At 43.9% G+C, this 15,211-nt stretch overlaps 1 protein-coding gene across 1 annotated transcript in view; it reads left to right on the top strand.

Moving 5' to 3' along the window:
• RAPH1 (Ras association (RalGDS/AF-6) and pleckstrin homology domains 1) overlaps positions 1-14,677 on the top strand; it is an 86,352-nt gene extending 71,675 nt beyond the window's left edge. Inside the window, 5 exon segments of the mRNA XM_084288742.1 lie at positions 265-363; positions 1,042-1,162; positions 2,468-2,610; positions 6,231-6,508; positions 6,510-14,677. Coding sequence (XP_084144868.1) covers positions 265-363; positions 1,042-1,162; positions 2,468-2,610; positions 6,231-6,508; positions 6,510-8,208 — 2,340 coding nt within the window. The 3' untranslated portion in view covers positions 8,209-14,677.
• The last annotated feature ends 534 nt before the right edge of the window (positions 14,678-15,211 follow it).

Raw genomic sequence — 15,211 nt, forward strand, 5'->3', positions numbered from 1 at the left:
GCACTAAAATACTCGAGAGTCACCCTTTCCTAGTGTTTCAAATCTGAAGTCAGTGTTTGCTGGACATGCTGCCAATTTGTGTGTAAAGCAGTCTCCCCAACTCCTGAAATACTCTCAAACATTTGTAAGTGGGCCTCAAGTATGCACTGCCATCCAAGAGCTTCTAGCAATAAATTTGTCTGTATAAAACTCAGCAGATTAATGGCTTTTCTTGCATTCCTAGCTATTAAACTATCGGTGGGGATTAACATTTTTATTCTGCAGCATCCTCAGATCCAGAAGAAATCCCAGTATATCAAGTATCTTTGCTGTGATGATGTAAGAACTCTACACCAATGGATCAATGGCATCCGCATTGCTAAGGTAACCTCCTCTAGCCAGTCTTGCACTGTTGTCATGAGTTGTTGTCATTATCTGTTTGAAACCATTTATAGTTACTTGGCAAAATACACGCTAAATCCAAATTCCTTTTATTTAACTATTCTGAATGTGAACTATACAATGTTTATTCTTACATCCCTAGAAATCCTTCATTCCCTAGAAAAACTGGACCCTTTCCTTCCATTTCTGCTGTACTTTTTTTGTCATGTGACATAATTCTGACTGACATGTGTGCTAGATTTCAGCCAGCTCTCTTACAGACATTAAAAGGAAGGCTTGTGGGAAGAGATGAGACTTTGGGTTTGACAGATTTGTTTTCTAAGATGCCCATGTTGTCTTAGTTTATTTGTTGGCCCATTTCTTGCATTTATCTGGGTGGTTTGATGCAATCTCTTCTAGCATAAAGAAACTGTTCTTATTTCTTTTAGCAATTCACTAATAAAAAGGCAAAAGATCGGGAGCAGGAAATTGCCACTGCTGCTAAATGAAAGAAAATGAAATTTGCACTGATTTAATTTTGTGCGAGCTCCTTTACATAGAGCCTGCTTTTTATCTCTTGGGAAAAAGAAGGTGGAATAGAGAAGCTGGCGGTGGAGATTAGCAGTCTGAAAAGGGCACAGAGCCTGTATAGTCGTTACATTTGTTTGTCGTTTTGCTTAGTATGGGAAGCAACTGTACATGAATTATCAGGAAGCATTGAAGAGAACAGAATCGGCGTATGACTGGACTTCCTTGTCTAGCTCCAGTATCAAGTCAGGCTCCAGCTCATCTAGTTTGCCAGGTAATAATGTGATCTGTCTCATAATGGAAAGACTTAATTACCTTTTTTATTCTCAGTTATTTGGAGACTGCAGGAGGGGCTATTCCAGGAAATGGACTATATTAATCCAAAAACCTTTATTACTTCTAGTGGTGTGTGTTTTCAGAAGAGGAACTTCATTTCAAATTCCTGATGCCGCTATCTTCATCTATTTGAGAAAAAAACAAATCAAGGTCCCTGTTTTAACGATGTAAACTGCTTTTGTTAACTGAAATATGTGAAATTGGCAATTAGGAAATAGTCCCTGCCCGTAGGCAAGGATCAAAACAATCTCTTGAGAGACAAACAGAGCTACAGACTGGGAGAGGAATGGTTGGAGAGCTGCCAGGCAGAGAAGGACCTGGGAGTGATGGTGGATAGTCAGCTGAATATGAGCCAGCAGTGTGCTCAGGTGGCCAAGAAGGCCAACGGCATCCTGGCTTGTATCAGGAACAGCGTGACCAGCAGGGCTAGGGAGGTGATCGTCCCCCTGTACTCAGCTCTGGTGAGGCCGCACCTCGAGTACTGTGTTCAGTTTTGGGCCCCTCGCTACAAGAAGGACATCGAGGTGCTTGAGCGGGTGCAGAGAAGGGCGACGAAGCTGGTGAGGGGCCTGGAGAACAAGTCCTACGAGGAGCGGCTGAGGGAGCTGGGCTTGTTCAGCCTGGAGAAGAGGAGGCTCAGGGGTGACCTTATCGCTCTCTATAGGTACCTCAAGGGAGGCTGTAGCGAGGTGGGGGTTGGCCTGTTCTCCCACGTGCCTGGTGACAGGACGAGGGGGAATGGGCTTAAGTTGAGCCAGGGGAGTTTTAGGTTAGATGTTAGGAAGAACTTCTTCACTGAAAGGGTTGTGAGGCACTGGAACAGGCTGCCCAGGGAAGTGGTGGAGTCACCATCCCTGGAAGTCTTCAAAAGACGTTTAGATGTAGAGCTTAGGGATATGGTTTAGTGGAGGGCTGTTAGCGTTAGGTTGGAGGTTGGACTCGATGACCTTGAGGTCTCTTCCAACCTAGATATTCTGTGATTCTGTGATTCTGTGAAACTTTGAAAATAGTGGTTCTGCTCCTTTGTCAAATTTGGTGTCCCTGCATGAGTATGGTCTTGTTGCTCTGTTGTGTTGTCTAGACAGCAGTCTTCAGTGGGCTGGCTGTGAGCTGGAGCTTGTGCAGTCGTTAGTGGGAACACTGTTATTTGGTGGGAAAGGTCACACAGACTTGCATTATGAGCACACTGGCTTTACTCTTACATTCAGAAATGTAAACAGTTTTTTTGCTTTCTTTTAAACAGAATCTCAATCAAATCATTCTAATCAGTCTGACAGTGGAGTTTCTGACACCCAGCCAACTGGACATGTCCGTTCCCAAAGTATTGTCAGCTCCATGTTCTCTGAGGCCTGGAAGCGAGGCACTCAACTGGAGGAATCCAGCAAGGTAACAAGAAGACTTTAGTTTGAGAACCAACACCCAACAAAACGCACAAGACAGAGTGTTACCTCTTCCACCTCTGTCTGGAATGGGATGGATTTTTTTTCTCTTTATTACTATATATTATTTGCATACACTACATTATACATTTTTTTTCAGGAATTGCTTTTTCAGGGAGTTCAATCATGAAACATTCTGCTCTTGTTTTTATTAGTGTACACAGAACCCCCCTTTTCTTTGAAGGCATGAGACCGTCCTTCCCATGAATCCTATTAATTAGTGTTGAGTAAAGACCAGATAAAAAGATCAGCTGTTAACAAGCTGATGAATTAAATTAATTTACTAAGATGTTTCTTCAGTTAACTAGTCACATTTTTCCATTGTAAAGATGTAAATGACTGAGATCTGGAGGCAGGTACACCTGTTTAAGACACACTCTAATATTTTTATTCCAATGGTTGCTATTATATTCTGTGGAAATGGAAGCAGTAAACATAGACATGGTTAAAGCAGAAGTACTAAAATTGAAAGTAATTGTGGATTGAGACAGATTTGATATCTGCTGTTGCTGGTAGAGAGTTACAAAAGATAGTAGCCCATTGACTCCGAGAGTCTTTGGTGGTTTGGTTAGTTCTATGTCTGGTAGTTGGCTGGTGTAGTTCCTGGAGAATACCTGCACACGCAGCGGAACCGCCACTTCAGCTGGTTGGTTGTCAGGCTTTACAGAATGTCCAGGCTCCTGGACAGCCATGATACAGGTATTAACGGCGGCACTTATGTGTGGAGGTGTATTGGCAGGATGCTGTGGGGGAAGCCATCTTCTCTCCTGTCAGACTCGAATCTTTCCCAAACTGCAGGTTCAAGGTCGATAGAGAAGGAGGCTTTTTAAAAATAAAACCATGGGTCACTACACCTCATATTGGTGCATTAGATAAATAACTAGAAATAAGACACAACATCACATTTTCAAGTAAAAAAGCACAGGTGGCACAATGTGAAATCTGACTTGGCTCTGTTCTGTGGGATTTGTAACTTTTCTGCAGTGCCTGCTGGCTTGGAAATCATATAATTGTAATAGTGATGGCCCAGGAACGTAGCTTACTAAACTGTGATTCAAATTTTTCTACTGCATGTGTGCAACACCTGCTGCATGTTCATCAGCAGATGGCTTGTGTATGTGTACAGGGTGCATCATTTCTACAGGGACTGGGTTGATGGAAAAGATAGGGCACTCAAGTCTGTCTAGCATGTATCCAACAGAGGTGGAAGAGTACTGCTATGAGAACTGTCATGTTACTGTTTTCTGAAGTTTTGTTTTTAATGTGAACTCTTTGCTACTACACTCTGTGAACTTCTGGAGAAAATTTTGAGATTAGCACTATGGACCACATCAAGTCCATGGTGCTGCTGGCAATTACTCATTTAAATAAACCCCCATAATTTTTATGTTATCTGATTAAAGCATTTTTACAAATAAAATATTCAGACTTCTCCCTATTAAGGGCCATCCATGTTTCAAGATTTCATCAATTTGAATTCCCTTCTATACACAAATCCATTAAAAGGTACATGACCTCACATGTTAACACAGGTGAATGGAAACTTGCAAAGACTCCAAATGAAATGAACCATGTAAAATTATGATTTGAAACTATGCTAAAAAGAATTCTGAGTAAATTGTTCACCAATTTAACTTAAGCCAAACTACTGTACATGATTTTTTATACTGTACAGGTCTGGCTGAAGAAACTTAAATGGTCAATAAATTAGGCTGGTAGGGGCAAATGTTAAACTCTGTGGCAAGAAAAGAAACAACGTTATTGATATAATTGGTATATTATTATATATATTGGTGTTATTGATATAATTTCCCAAAATGCTGCCATTTGCCCAAAGAATATTTTATTCACTTGTTCACGTTCATCACAGCTGGACAGTGAAAATATCATGTCTTGTTTTCTTGTTAGATTTTAAAAATGTTCTTTTAAATAGGATAATACGACAGGTATCAGAATGCGTGCTCACTGTGTGTGCTTTACGTGACAAGGAATAAGGGACAGTTCCCTGCTCAAGACTCTCTAAGGTCTTGCCATTCAGGGATAGCTGTTCTTTTATGCGTCAGTCTTTCTCTCTCGCTGTTTATGCCGCTTTATTTTTTCCTGTTGCCTTTTGCTGTCTCAGGTGTCAAAAGTGAAGGTCAGCACACCCGTGGTGCCTTATACAGGGCAGAACTAAGGTCAGGGGATGTTACTTATAAATTCATTAACTTGGGTGACTGGGAGAATGGTAATTGCAGACTAACATATGCAAGAGATCAAGATCTCTCCCTGTTTTGGTATGTGAACATGTTGATGAAGCTCCAGAACTTTGTTACACTCTTGCCTCACAGACCTAACGTGACAGGTAGAGGCACATCCCATGTTTGTTGTAAATTGCCCTTTGTTGTTTCTTACTCTAATCTTTTTGGTGTTGTTCCTATGCATATAGAAATTCTGTGCACCTGTGTTTAAAACAAAGCAATATGCAAACATACTTATACAGTGAAAAAGAGCATAATTGGGCTAACTTGTGGCAAAATATCTACTAATGAAGTGTAGGTACTGAGTGCAGTTAGTTGCGTGTTGGTATTGCATTTCTAATGCATGTTTCTAAGCTGCGAAGATCACACTGTGAAGTTCACAACTTTGCTTGTAGCAAAACCACTTTGTATTAGGAAGTTGTTGATAAACTTGAGTAATGTAATCATCTTTTTAAATTTTAACATGAATGTAGGTATACAATTTTAGAGAAGCAATTTAACCTGAGCAAAACCCAATGAGTAGATGAAAGCATTGCCTGCTGCTTTCCCATTGCTCCTTCCCTTAGACATTTTTTTCCCTGTCTTTCTTTTTCTGAATAACATAACAGCTGCATGCCTAGCTTTTCCTTTCCAAGCTAACTTGTGTTGAAGGTCTCCAAACATTTCCTTCTGGGGACACTTTCCTAGGAAACTTTAGTTGTCCCTCTTTTTTTGTGTTTGGTGTCAGAGCATGTGGAGAAGGACCTCAGAAATATTCCTTTGCAGAGCTTGCTCTTCTGTGTTTTAGAGCAGGTCAGGATTTCTGCACTGTGCAACACTAAGCTGTGTTAAGGCCTGCGCTGACAACATAAAGGCTTGTCAGACACTCTGGGAGGTCGTGTATGGTTTAACTTCAGTCTTTAAGAGCTGAAGCAATGCCTGCAGTCTCCTGCTCTGCCCAGCGTCCTTTGTTGTGGCCGTTGGCACACTGGGGAGTGTCCTGTTTGGTTCCTGATGCTTGCCCGCAGGAGGACCAATGTGTCTCCCTGGGTACAGCTGCCTCCCATAATTTCGGCATAGCTTGCAATAGACCTGGCCCCGGTGATTCTTGGCAGCTCTCCTGCCAGCTTGTGTGGCCAGACTGCACGGTTCAGGCTTGATGTGTGAACAACTGTCTCTTGCTGCATTGTTTTCCTAATACTTCCTGCATGCTGTGATCTGCCACTTAATTTTTAATGACAGGCACATTTAGACCTTGACTTTATAATCTCTTTGTCTCCTTCCCTCCCTCCCTCCCTATCTCTCTTTTTCTCCCTTTCCACTTTCACTAAAATTCCCTTCCCAATAGGCCCGAATGGAGCCTGCAGGTCGGCCCTTCATGTCTGTTGCACCTCCTGTGTCCCCGCAGACAAAAGTGGCGACCCCCTATGCAGCCTCACAGCCGTCCCCCCCGCTGCCCCCACCGCCGCCCCCCCCTCCTCCACCCCCACCTCCCCCTCCTCCTCCTCCACCCCCCCTCCCCAGCCAGGCCGCCCCGGCTGCTGCCTCCCCCGCCACCATGTTCGTCAAGTACAGCACCATCACCCGCCTGCAGAACGCAGCCCAGCACGGCGGCCCTTTTGCCAAGGCCCCCGCTGCACCGCAGCCCCCCCCCGCCCCCTCCAGCCTCGGGCAAGCCTCAGATCCTGGTGCCCCCCAACGGGGTCATGCCGCCTCCCCCCCCTCCGCCGCCGCCTCCCACTCCGGGCTCAGCCATGGCACAGCTGAAGCCGGCACCTTGCGCCCCGTCTGTGCCGCAGTTCACGCCTCCGCCACCCCCCCCCAAAATCCATCAGGTGCAACCAAATATAAGCCAGGCTGCCGCCGCTGCCACCCCCCCGTTGCCACCCCCTCCTCCCCCCGTGCCTGCGCCCCCACCGCCCCAAGCGCCCCCAAAGCCTCTCATGACAGCTCTCCCTCCGCAGCCCAGCGGGAAGGCAGCGTCACCAGGGGTCACGCATGTCACCCCCCCTGTGCCAGTTCCCTTGCCCCTTGCAATTAAGAAACAGCCGAGTGTCACCTCTTCCCAGGTGCCTCCGCTGCCCCCAGCCCCTCCAGGCCCCACTCCTCCCCCAACGTTCCCAAAGCAGCAGAGTTTCTCTGTGAAGCCGCCTCCGTCCCCTCAGTCCCCAGTGCCGTCAGTGGTGAAGCAGATAGCCAGCCACTTCCCACCTCCTCCCACCCCACCTGCTGCTGAGCCCCAGCCTCTGAAACCCCTGCCACTGAGCGTGGCTCCCCAGTCACCTCCAGCAGTGAAGGCGAAGCCCAAGTGGCAGCCCGCCTCTGTTCCCTCTCCGGATTTCCCCCCTCCTCCACCAGAGAGCAGCTTAGTGTTTCCTCCTCCACCTCCTTCCCCAGCTACCTCTGCAGGTTCTCCCCCCCCTGACAAATCAGGGTCTCCAGTCAAAAAGACCAGCAAGACATCAAGCCCTGGAGGGAAGAAACCACCTCCAACACCTCAGCGGAACTCCAGCATCAAATCCACCAGCTCCACTGAGTACCACGAGTCCAAGAGACCTTCAGTGGACCGCCTTGTCAGCAAATTTGCACACCCACCAGAGCCGTCAGGGTCTCCTTCGAAGGAGTCGTTGCCTCCTGCAGCCCCTCCAAAGCCTGGAAAGCTCAACCTTTCTGGGGTGAGCTTGCCCATCGTCGTTCCGCATGGAGGGATCCCGGCCAAGGCTCCTGTGCCAGGTGTGTCTGGGAAGGAACCTGTGGTTGAATTCCCTTCACCGCCGTCGGATTCAGACTTTCCACCACCGCCACCCGAAATAGATCTTCCCGTCCCACCGGTTGAGATCCCATCGGTGTTTTCAGGCAGTACCTCCCCGAAAGTCGCTGTTGTCAATCCCCAGCCTCAGGCGTGGTCAAAACCATCCATTAAAAAAGCCCCACCGCCCACGCGTCCGAAGCGGAACGACAGCACTCGGCTGACACAGGCAGACGTCGCAGAGCCACCGGTGACTCCTGGCCCCCAAGTGCCCACCTCACCCAAGTCCAGCCTTAGCGTTCAGCCGGGATTCTTGGCAGACCTCAACCGGACGCTGCAGCGGAAATCCATCACCCGGCACGGCTCCCTCTCCTCTGCACGGATGTCCAGAGCAGAGCCCACAGCCACCATGGACGACATGGCCCTGCCGCCACCCCCACCGGAGCTTCTGGCTGACCAGCAGAAGACGAGCAGCTTCAAGGGCAGTCATATATCTGGCTATGCAACGTTACGGAGGGGGCCGCCGCCTGCACCTCCCAAAAGGGATCAGAACACCAAGCTGTCGCAGGACTGGTAGTCCCCAGGGGCCAGTGCTCTCTGACTCGAGGGCTGCGCTGTGGTCAGGCAGCCTGTGATGTTGTGCGCTTGGAGAGAATGTGGGGACGTGGACAATAGCCCCGTCAAAAGAGGTGATCTCAAACTGTAGCTAAGATTAAAGATAGAGACATTCCCCTTTCATGGCTAGGCCAAAAAAGTTGGGGGCTTGGGGTTGTCAATATTTTATTGGGGGAGGTGGGTAGAAGAGGCATCAACTTAATCCTTTCGATTTCTTTTACCCTTCATATGGATTGGACCAAAATCCCTTTTTCTTACTTTTTCTGCATTGAGGGGAAGATAATTTTTGTAGTGTCTGTCCATGTGAGACATGTTTGTGCATGTATTATAAGTGTAGGTATATAATATATTGTGATATATTTCGTCGCAATTATAGAAAATAACCAGAATGTTTTTGTAGAGCCGTATTTATTGTTTCAGTCACTATATTATTGGGAATCAGACTCTGTAACCAGTCAAATCTTACCGTATAAGATGAAGATGTAGAGGGCACTTTAAAGAAAGGAAGAAGAAGGAAAAAGTAGGGAAAAAAAAAAAGCACCACAAACCTTTTGGCAGTTTGTGATGGGTAAATAATGGTGTAAAGTGGAGGTGTTCTGCTAGTAATTGTACATTGGTCATTGATTGAAAAATACAGACTCAACATACCAAAACATTCTGGTCATAATACTACTGAAAATGAGTATGTTCTGACAAAGAAAATAGATTTTATATGTAGTGGGCTGGAGTGAAATATATTTATACTATAAAGAACCTCCCCCTTCCTTCCAAATAGTTTAAAAATATACACTGCTACAAATTAATTCAAAATTACTTGCCCATGAAGTAACTAGGATAAATATGTATTATTCCAATCCATTATGCATTTTAAGTTTATAATAGGCTCGATCATTTGTTTTTATGGCACAAGATGACCATTTGTGTTAACCCCTTCTGAAAGCTGCCAGGACTCCTGCAATCAGTGCCGACTCACAAGGCTGACCCGTGTGGATCCATCACTTGTACGTGTCATTCTTTCCCTGAATGAACAGGTAGGTTTCTGTAGAGAGCGCTCTGTTCTCACACAGACACACACAGCGTACAGTCTCACATTGTCTGTGCCTGATAAGATGTATTATCTTTACAAAAAACAAGTGTCTGGAAACAGTGTTGTTTGTAATTCATTAGAAACTGTCAGGAAACTTGTCTTTCTAGAAAGAGAGAAGGGAATGGTAATTTCAGGCTAAGCACAGCTGGAATTCTCTTTTCTTTGACCTGCCAGAGGCTCTGACCAATGCATAAATCTGTTAATTATGAAGTTGCACTTCTAGCAGTCAAGGGAGAGGACTGGAAAAAAAATCTTTGAGAGGCAATAACATTTGCTATTAGTTTAATTTAAGGAGCCGTATGAGTAGGAAATAGATTATCATATTTGCTTTTTTTTTATTGCTACCGAGTCACAATCACCGTATCAAGTACTAGCGTCCTTCATCTTGTATTTCAGGAGTTTGATTATACAGTCTTACCTACATATTGGACACAATAAGGTATTGTAATTAGGATAAGTGGTCTTGGGTGTTATGCATGTTCATTACAGGGTAGTGGTACACAATCTTTTTAAATTAACTAAAATACTTGGACTGTGCCATCTGCAGTCATTAACTTCCCTGGTCATTACAGGGATACTGTCAAGGCTCAGATGTCAAAGGATTCTACTGTTTACCTTTATTTCAAAAGCAAATACTATATGCTTTTCTCCCCCAAAAAGTGAATCAAAGGAAGTAGCTTAACCTCACAGTATCTTCAAGTGTGTAAAAACAAGATGGAAACTAATCTCTCATTAGAGTAACTCAGATTGATAAGAAATATTGTGAGTGTCCCCTATTCCTTTTTTAATTTATTTTTTTTTAAATCCAAATAATAAAATTAATGTATTTGTGAATAATTTATGAATAGGAAAAACGTTTTGCCAATTAGAGGGGAAAAATGATACATCTATAACTATATAGTTTTAAATAAGTGCATCATGAAAAGAGAAAAATTAATGGTGCTGTCTCTGTTGACCTGTTTCATATAATTTTATAAAATCTATTTCAGCACCTCTGGAAATTGTTTTAATATTTCTGACTAGTTTTTTTGAGCAATAACAATATACCATTGTGTGCATTTTTAAAGCACTGCTATGGAAAGGCACTTTTTTTGTATCTTTCAAATTGTTCACAAAGTTTTGTTTCTACTATTTTTGTGCTTATCAAGTGTCCTTAACAGCATTTGCATTGTTGATTTTAAGCATGCTCAGTATAGCTGGCAAGTAACTTCGCAGGAAGATTAAGCTATACTGCAATTCATGGGTGCTGTAATTTTCTACGTTGGTCCTCCTGCTGCTTTGTACTGTATGCAGTTCCTGGGGCTCACACCCACCAGTGCAGAAGGTGTGCAAATACAGTTGTAACTCCCAGCCGTTACTGACGATAGGTAAGTGGACAAATCCTCTACTCCCTGATGGGGTGCATCTGGGCTGACACAGCACATGCTCCCCGATGAGAATCAGTCAGGGAATTCTTGCTCCCTCCGTTTTCCTTTCCCTACAAGATAGCTAGCTCCACTGGTGGGTGATGGTTGCAGCCCTTTATCTCCTGTTCACTCAGTGCGGGTACCTCTAGGATTTGCACTTAGCAGAGCAATGTTTTAAGTGCAGTTTTTTCAGAGGCGTTTGAACTTTGTTCTTGTGCCCAGTTTCATTTACCCAGTATCTCCCCCTAGGACAATGAATCCATGCTTAACGTCGCAGGCTGCTTAACAGCTTGCTGGGAGACAGAAGTTTAACTCAAGGTTTGCAGCAAAAAGAGTGAGTGTTGGCAAAGGTTGCAAGATTGCATCCTTAGTAGAACGTACTTCATCAGTCACTAGTGATACAGAAATGTGAGTGGCTGCAGCTTTGTCTCAGATGTGTGCTGAAATTTGGATACAGAGTGATTCAGACAACCTGGTTGTCTTTTTAGCTTATTGGATCCTGTCAATGTAACTTGCTTTTCCAGTTTATTTACTGTTTTATGACAGCAAATATGCCTTATTTGCAAGTAAGTTATTTTTTCCCCTTGTGCACTGGTCTCAGAATTGTACCATTTTATCTTGTAAAATCAGAAAATAAAGGGGCCAAAGCTCACACAAAGCAAGATGCTTCTTGCTACAAACAGGGGCAGTAATCCTTTTCGCACTACTAAAATGAGTGTGTGAGAGCTGAGCTCTCATACGCTGGACCCACAGATAGCAGATGCTTTTATCCTAAAATACTGAGAGAGTAGAGCTGTAGTTATGTGGCATGATGAAGTGTGTATACCCTTTGGCACTTAATGTGTATGTCAGGGAAAACCCTGTTCCTGCAGGAGGAAGGAGCTGAGAGCTGACAGCTGCATTCTTTGTTCTTCGTTTCCTCTCTGCCAAGCAGCTGTAGCATCCACCTTTGCAGGTAGCAGGGATCTGTTCAGCCAGCAGAGAGGGGAGGGTCTCTGCACATGCAGCACAGCTGTAGAAAGCAGGAACCTGGGCTTCTCAGGCACTCCAGTTTAATTCAGCTCTTGTGGAATTGCTTTGGAAGGAAAAACTAGGCCCTCATAACAGCACTAATCGTAGAGGGAAAATGTTAGTAACAAGAAAAGCTTTTAAGCACGTCATTCTGAAGAAATCATTGGTAACGTGGTTGAGGTAGACATGCCAGTGGTTCTGTTTTATCTTTCAAAATCTGTGTTTGGGGGAGAAGGTTAGGCACATGTCTCACAGTAAAGAAATAAATTTAAAAAAACCCACAGTTATTGTACATGGAAGAGGAAAGCTCCTGCTTCCCCTGTGCAGTTGCTTCCTCCTGCAGCAAAGCACTGCTTGCTCTAACTTAGTGCATGACCTCAAAGCCAAAGAGCTCCTCTCCTGAACTTATTGTGTGATTTCCTGTAGGGCAGCATGGAGTGATTGACAGACACATCAGGGAAATAGTCAAGGTACCTGAATCACTTTGGTTTCAGGGCTGATGGGAGAGGGAGCAATATTTTAACAAGTGCATTTTACAATTCACTGTTGTGGAGTTGCACATTTAGAGGTTTTTTTGTTGTTGCTGTTTTTTTCTAATTCCTTTGCTCTGTGCTCTTAAGCAACCAGGTAGCACAAATCAGCTCAGAGAAAGCGTGGCCAGTTTTGCTCTGGGTTAAAATTATTTTTTTCCACAGTTAAAGGAACCAAAAGTGCCGTTTCAACAACAGAAGGGCAAAAGCGAGAAATTTTCTGCTTATTACAGAAAACCACATAGAACTAAATTGTTATACTTCAATGGTGCCGTTACAGGTAAAATAATTTCTTATTCAAAGTAAGATAGTAAGTAAGTGGGTCTTATTACGAGTATTATGTCTAATACAGAGTCATGTTACAAGCAGTTGCATCTCCTTGATTAACTGGGGCATTGTATGGCTCACTGGCTTTAACTATAGCTGGGAAACACTTACTGTGGTAGAGAATTAGATTTACCGTTTGAAAATCTTGTTAACGAAGAGTCGAATTCTTCTTAGAGCTGTATTGGCATTTCCGTTTGACTTGTCACATAGAATTTCCAAGACTTGATGCTCTTCCTGGTTTTTATCATTTATTTTAACGTAGCAGCAGAAGTTTATAAAGGGATTTTCTGTTTGGTATATGCGTATGTGACTTCCACCTTGTCAGCATAGATGCTTTTCTGGAGTTTTGCCTCAGACCAAACACAAAAGCAATATAAACTCCTGACAGAAGGTAGTGACGGTGCAGCCAGAACGTATGAGGGCTGTTTGCTTGTTTGTTGTGGGTTTTTTGGTTGTTTTGTGGGTGGTGTTTTTTTTTTTTTTTTTGGCCTTTCTTTTATTAAGGTTTAGATTTTGTGCTTGTTCAAACAGTGCTCCTAATTTGGGGGGTGAGGGGACTCTTACCTGTGTTGGAGAGGAGCTTCCCCAAGCCCCATTTTCTGGCTTCTGGTGTTTAGCTTTGCAGACCCTTGGTTACTCGGGACAGGCTCCAAACCAGAGAGTATTTAATACTACAGAAACATCTATGGAAAACCTGTAATATGCTGGTGAATTTAAAAGTTTGTTTGGAAATATACATTTCTCTGAAATTGAATAATTTTCCTTTCTGAATTATTTATCTCCTTCAATTTAATATATATATATATTAAATACATATATGAGTGACAAAACCAGCATTATAGTGCAGGGGTTACCACTCACTAATACTGTGATACCGTGAGTCACAGGCTTTGTCTAGTTTTGAGAAGTTTAAGACACTAAATTGCAAATGAGGTGACAACACATGCCTAGCTTTCGTAAGTAAAGTAATTGCCACTAACATAGGAAAAGTAGTTATTTGGGCTGGTGCCTGTTTGGTGCTCCGAGGCACTGAGTAGGGCAAAGATTCAGTGAGCTCTCTTTTCAGGAGAACTGTACATCCTTGGTGAGGTGAACTAGAGAAGAATTTGGAGGAACAGGAACTGGTGCTATATGTATGCACAGTCCCCCACAGCAGGGATTTTGTGAGGGGAATGTGTGAGAAGGAACTTGAGGAAGAGATTTTGGAAACCCCCTTATTTAACGCTTAAAGGCAACTCATCTGTGAGGACACTTAGGAATGGAACCAACTGTTCCCTACAGTGGAAAATGGTTTCCTCTCACCTTTCCTAAGATGCCAAAGATGCATTCAGAGCTAAATTTCAGGTACACAGATGTTCTTGCACCAGCCAAGTGGACAGGGGCTGCAGCTGCTGTTTGGTAAGAGAGCAGGGCTGCTGCTGCCAGCTCTTGTGCATCTCTTGCCTTTGGTAACTGTGGGTACAGATCTGCAAGGAGTGGGGGCAAAGGGCAGTTTAGCGAGGGAACCTGTGCCCAGAGGCTCCCTCACTGCTGATTTAGTGCAGCACTATAAAGCTTGTACTTAAAAAAAGGAAAATTAAATTATTTCACAAGTTGTAACTGAAATCTTAGTTCTCCTTCTAGTGGACTGCCGTGGACCAGAAATTAACTGGAGTAGCAGTTTGTTTTATGGCTTACACTAATTGTTAGCGGCCACTGGTGATATCCTGTATAATACTGGGGATGCAAATGTAAGAAAAAAGTGTCATTGCAATGATGATTTTTCTGTACAGCAAACTTGTGCTGAGTGCTATAAATACATTCATGTTTACTGCTTTAAAAAGAAAATTGCACATTTTATCTTTCAGTGGGATTGCCTCCCCTCTTCCCTTTCCAAAAAGAAAAATCAAAGCTCTTTTAGAATGATAGCTTCAGGTTGGGGGGAGCTTTGCCATATTATAAATATATATAAATATATGTATAAATATACTTTTTTAAGCATGAGAGAGGACAAAAGAAATACTACATTATAGAGTACCCAATATAGATCATTATACAATGGAATATGCACAATTCAATAAAGATGTAGTTAAATTTAATAATTTGTTTTAATCCTCTGTCTTGCCCTTTTTCTTTTTCAGTTCAGAGTCCACATTGTGTTCTAAGGGCACCGGTGGTTCCCCTTTAGAGATCAGATATCTGACAGCCTACAGGTTACAGTTTCTGTGCTCACACTTGATAAAATTGCTATTTATTGTTCCTTTGCACAGTTCTTTCCAGTGGGTCAGACCTGGCTGTACCAGTAACAAGGTGCACACCAGCTACAGGTCTAAAGAGGACCCAAAGCGAAGGCTCACCTTTTCCATCTGCGTGCTTCCCCAGACGTGCAGGGTCCTGGCAGTACTCTGTACATCTCTGCTCACCCAAGAACAGCTGATGGCTGGTAAGTGCTGGTGCAGCCCCTCTCTGGGGTCCACTGCAGGGAATTCAGCTCTGTTCATCTCTCCCTCAGGGTCGCCCATAGGCTAGCCGTGCAGCAGTCATGAGCTATTACTGCAGGGATTTGAAAGTCAGGGTTATAGGAACTCCAACTGGAATTCCTGCTCGTGTGGGGCAGTCATTCTT

Source organism: Netta rufina, assembly GCF_964035555.1.
Source record: "Netta rufina genome assembly, chromosome: 6".
Taxonomy (NCBI): Eukaryota; Metazoa; Chordata; class Aves; order Anseriformes; family Anatidae; genus Netta; species Netta rufina.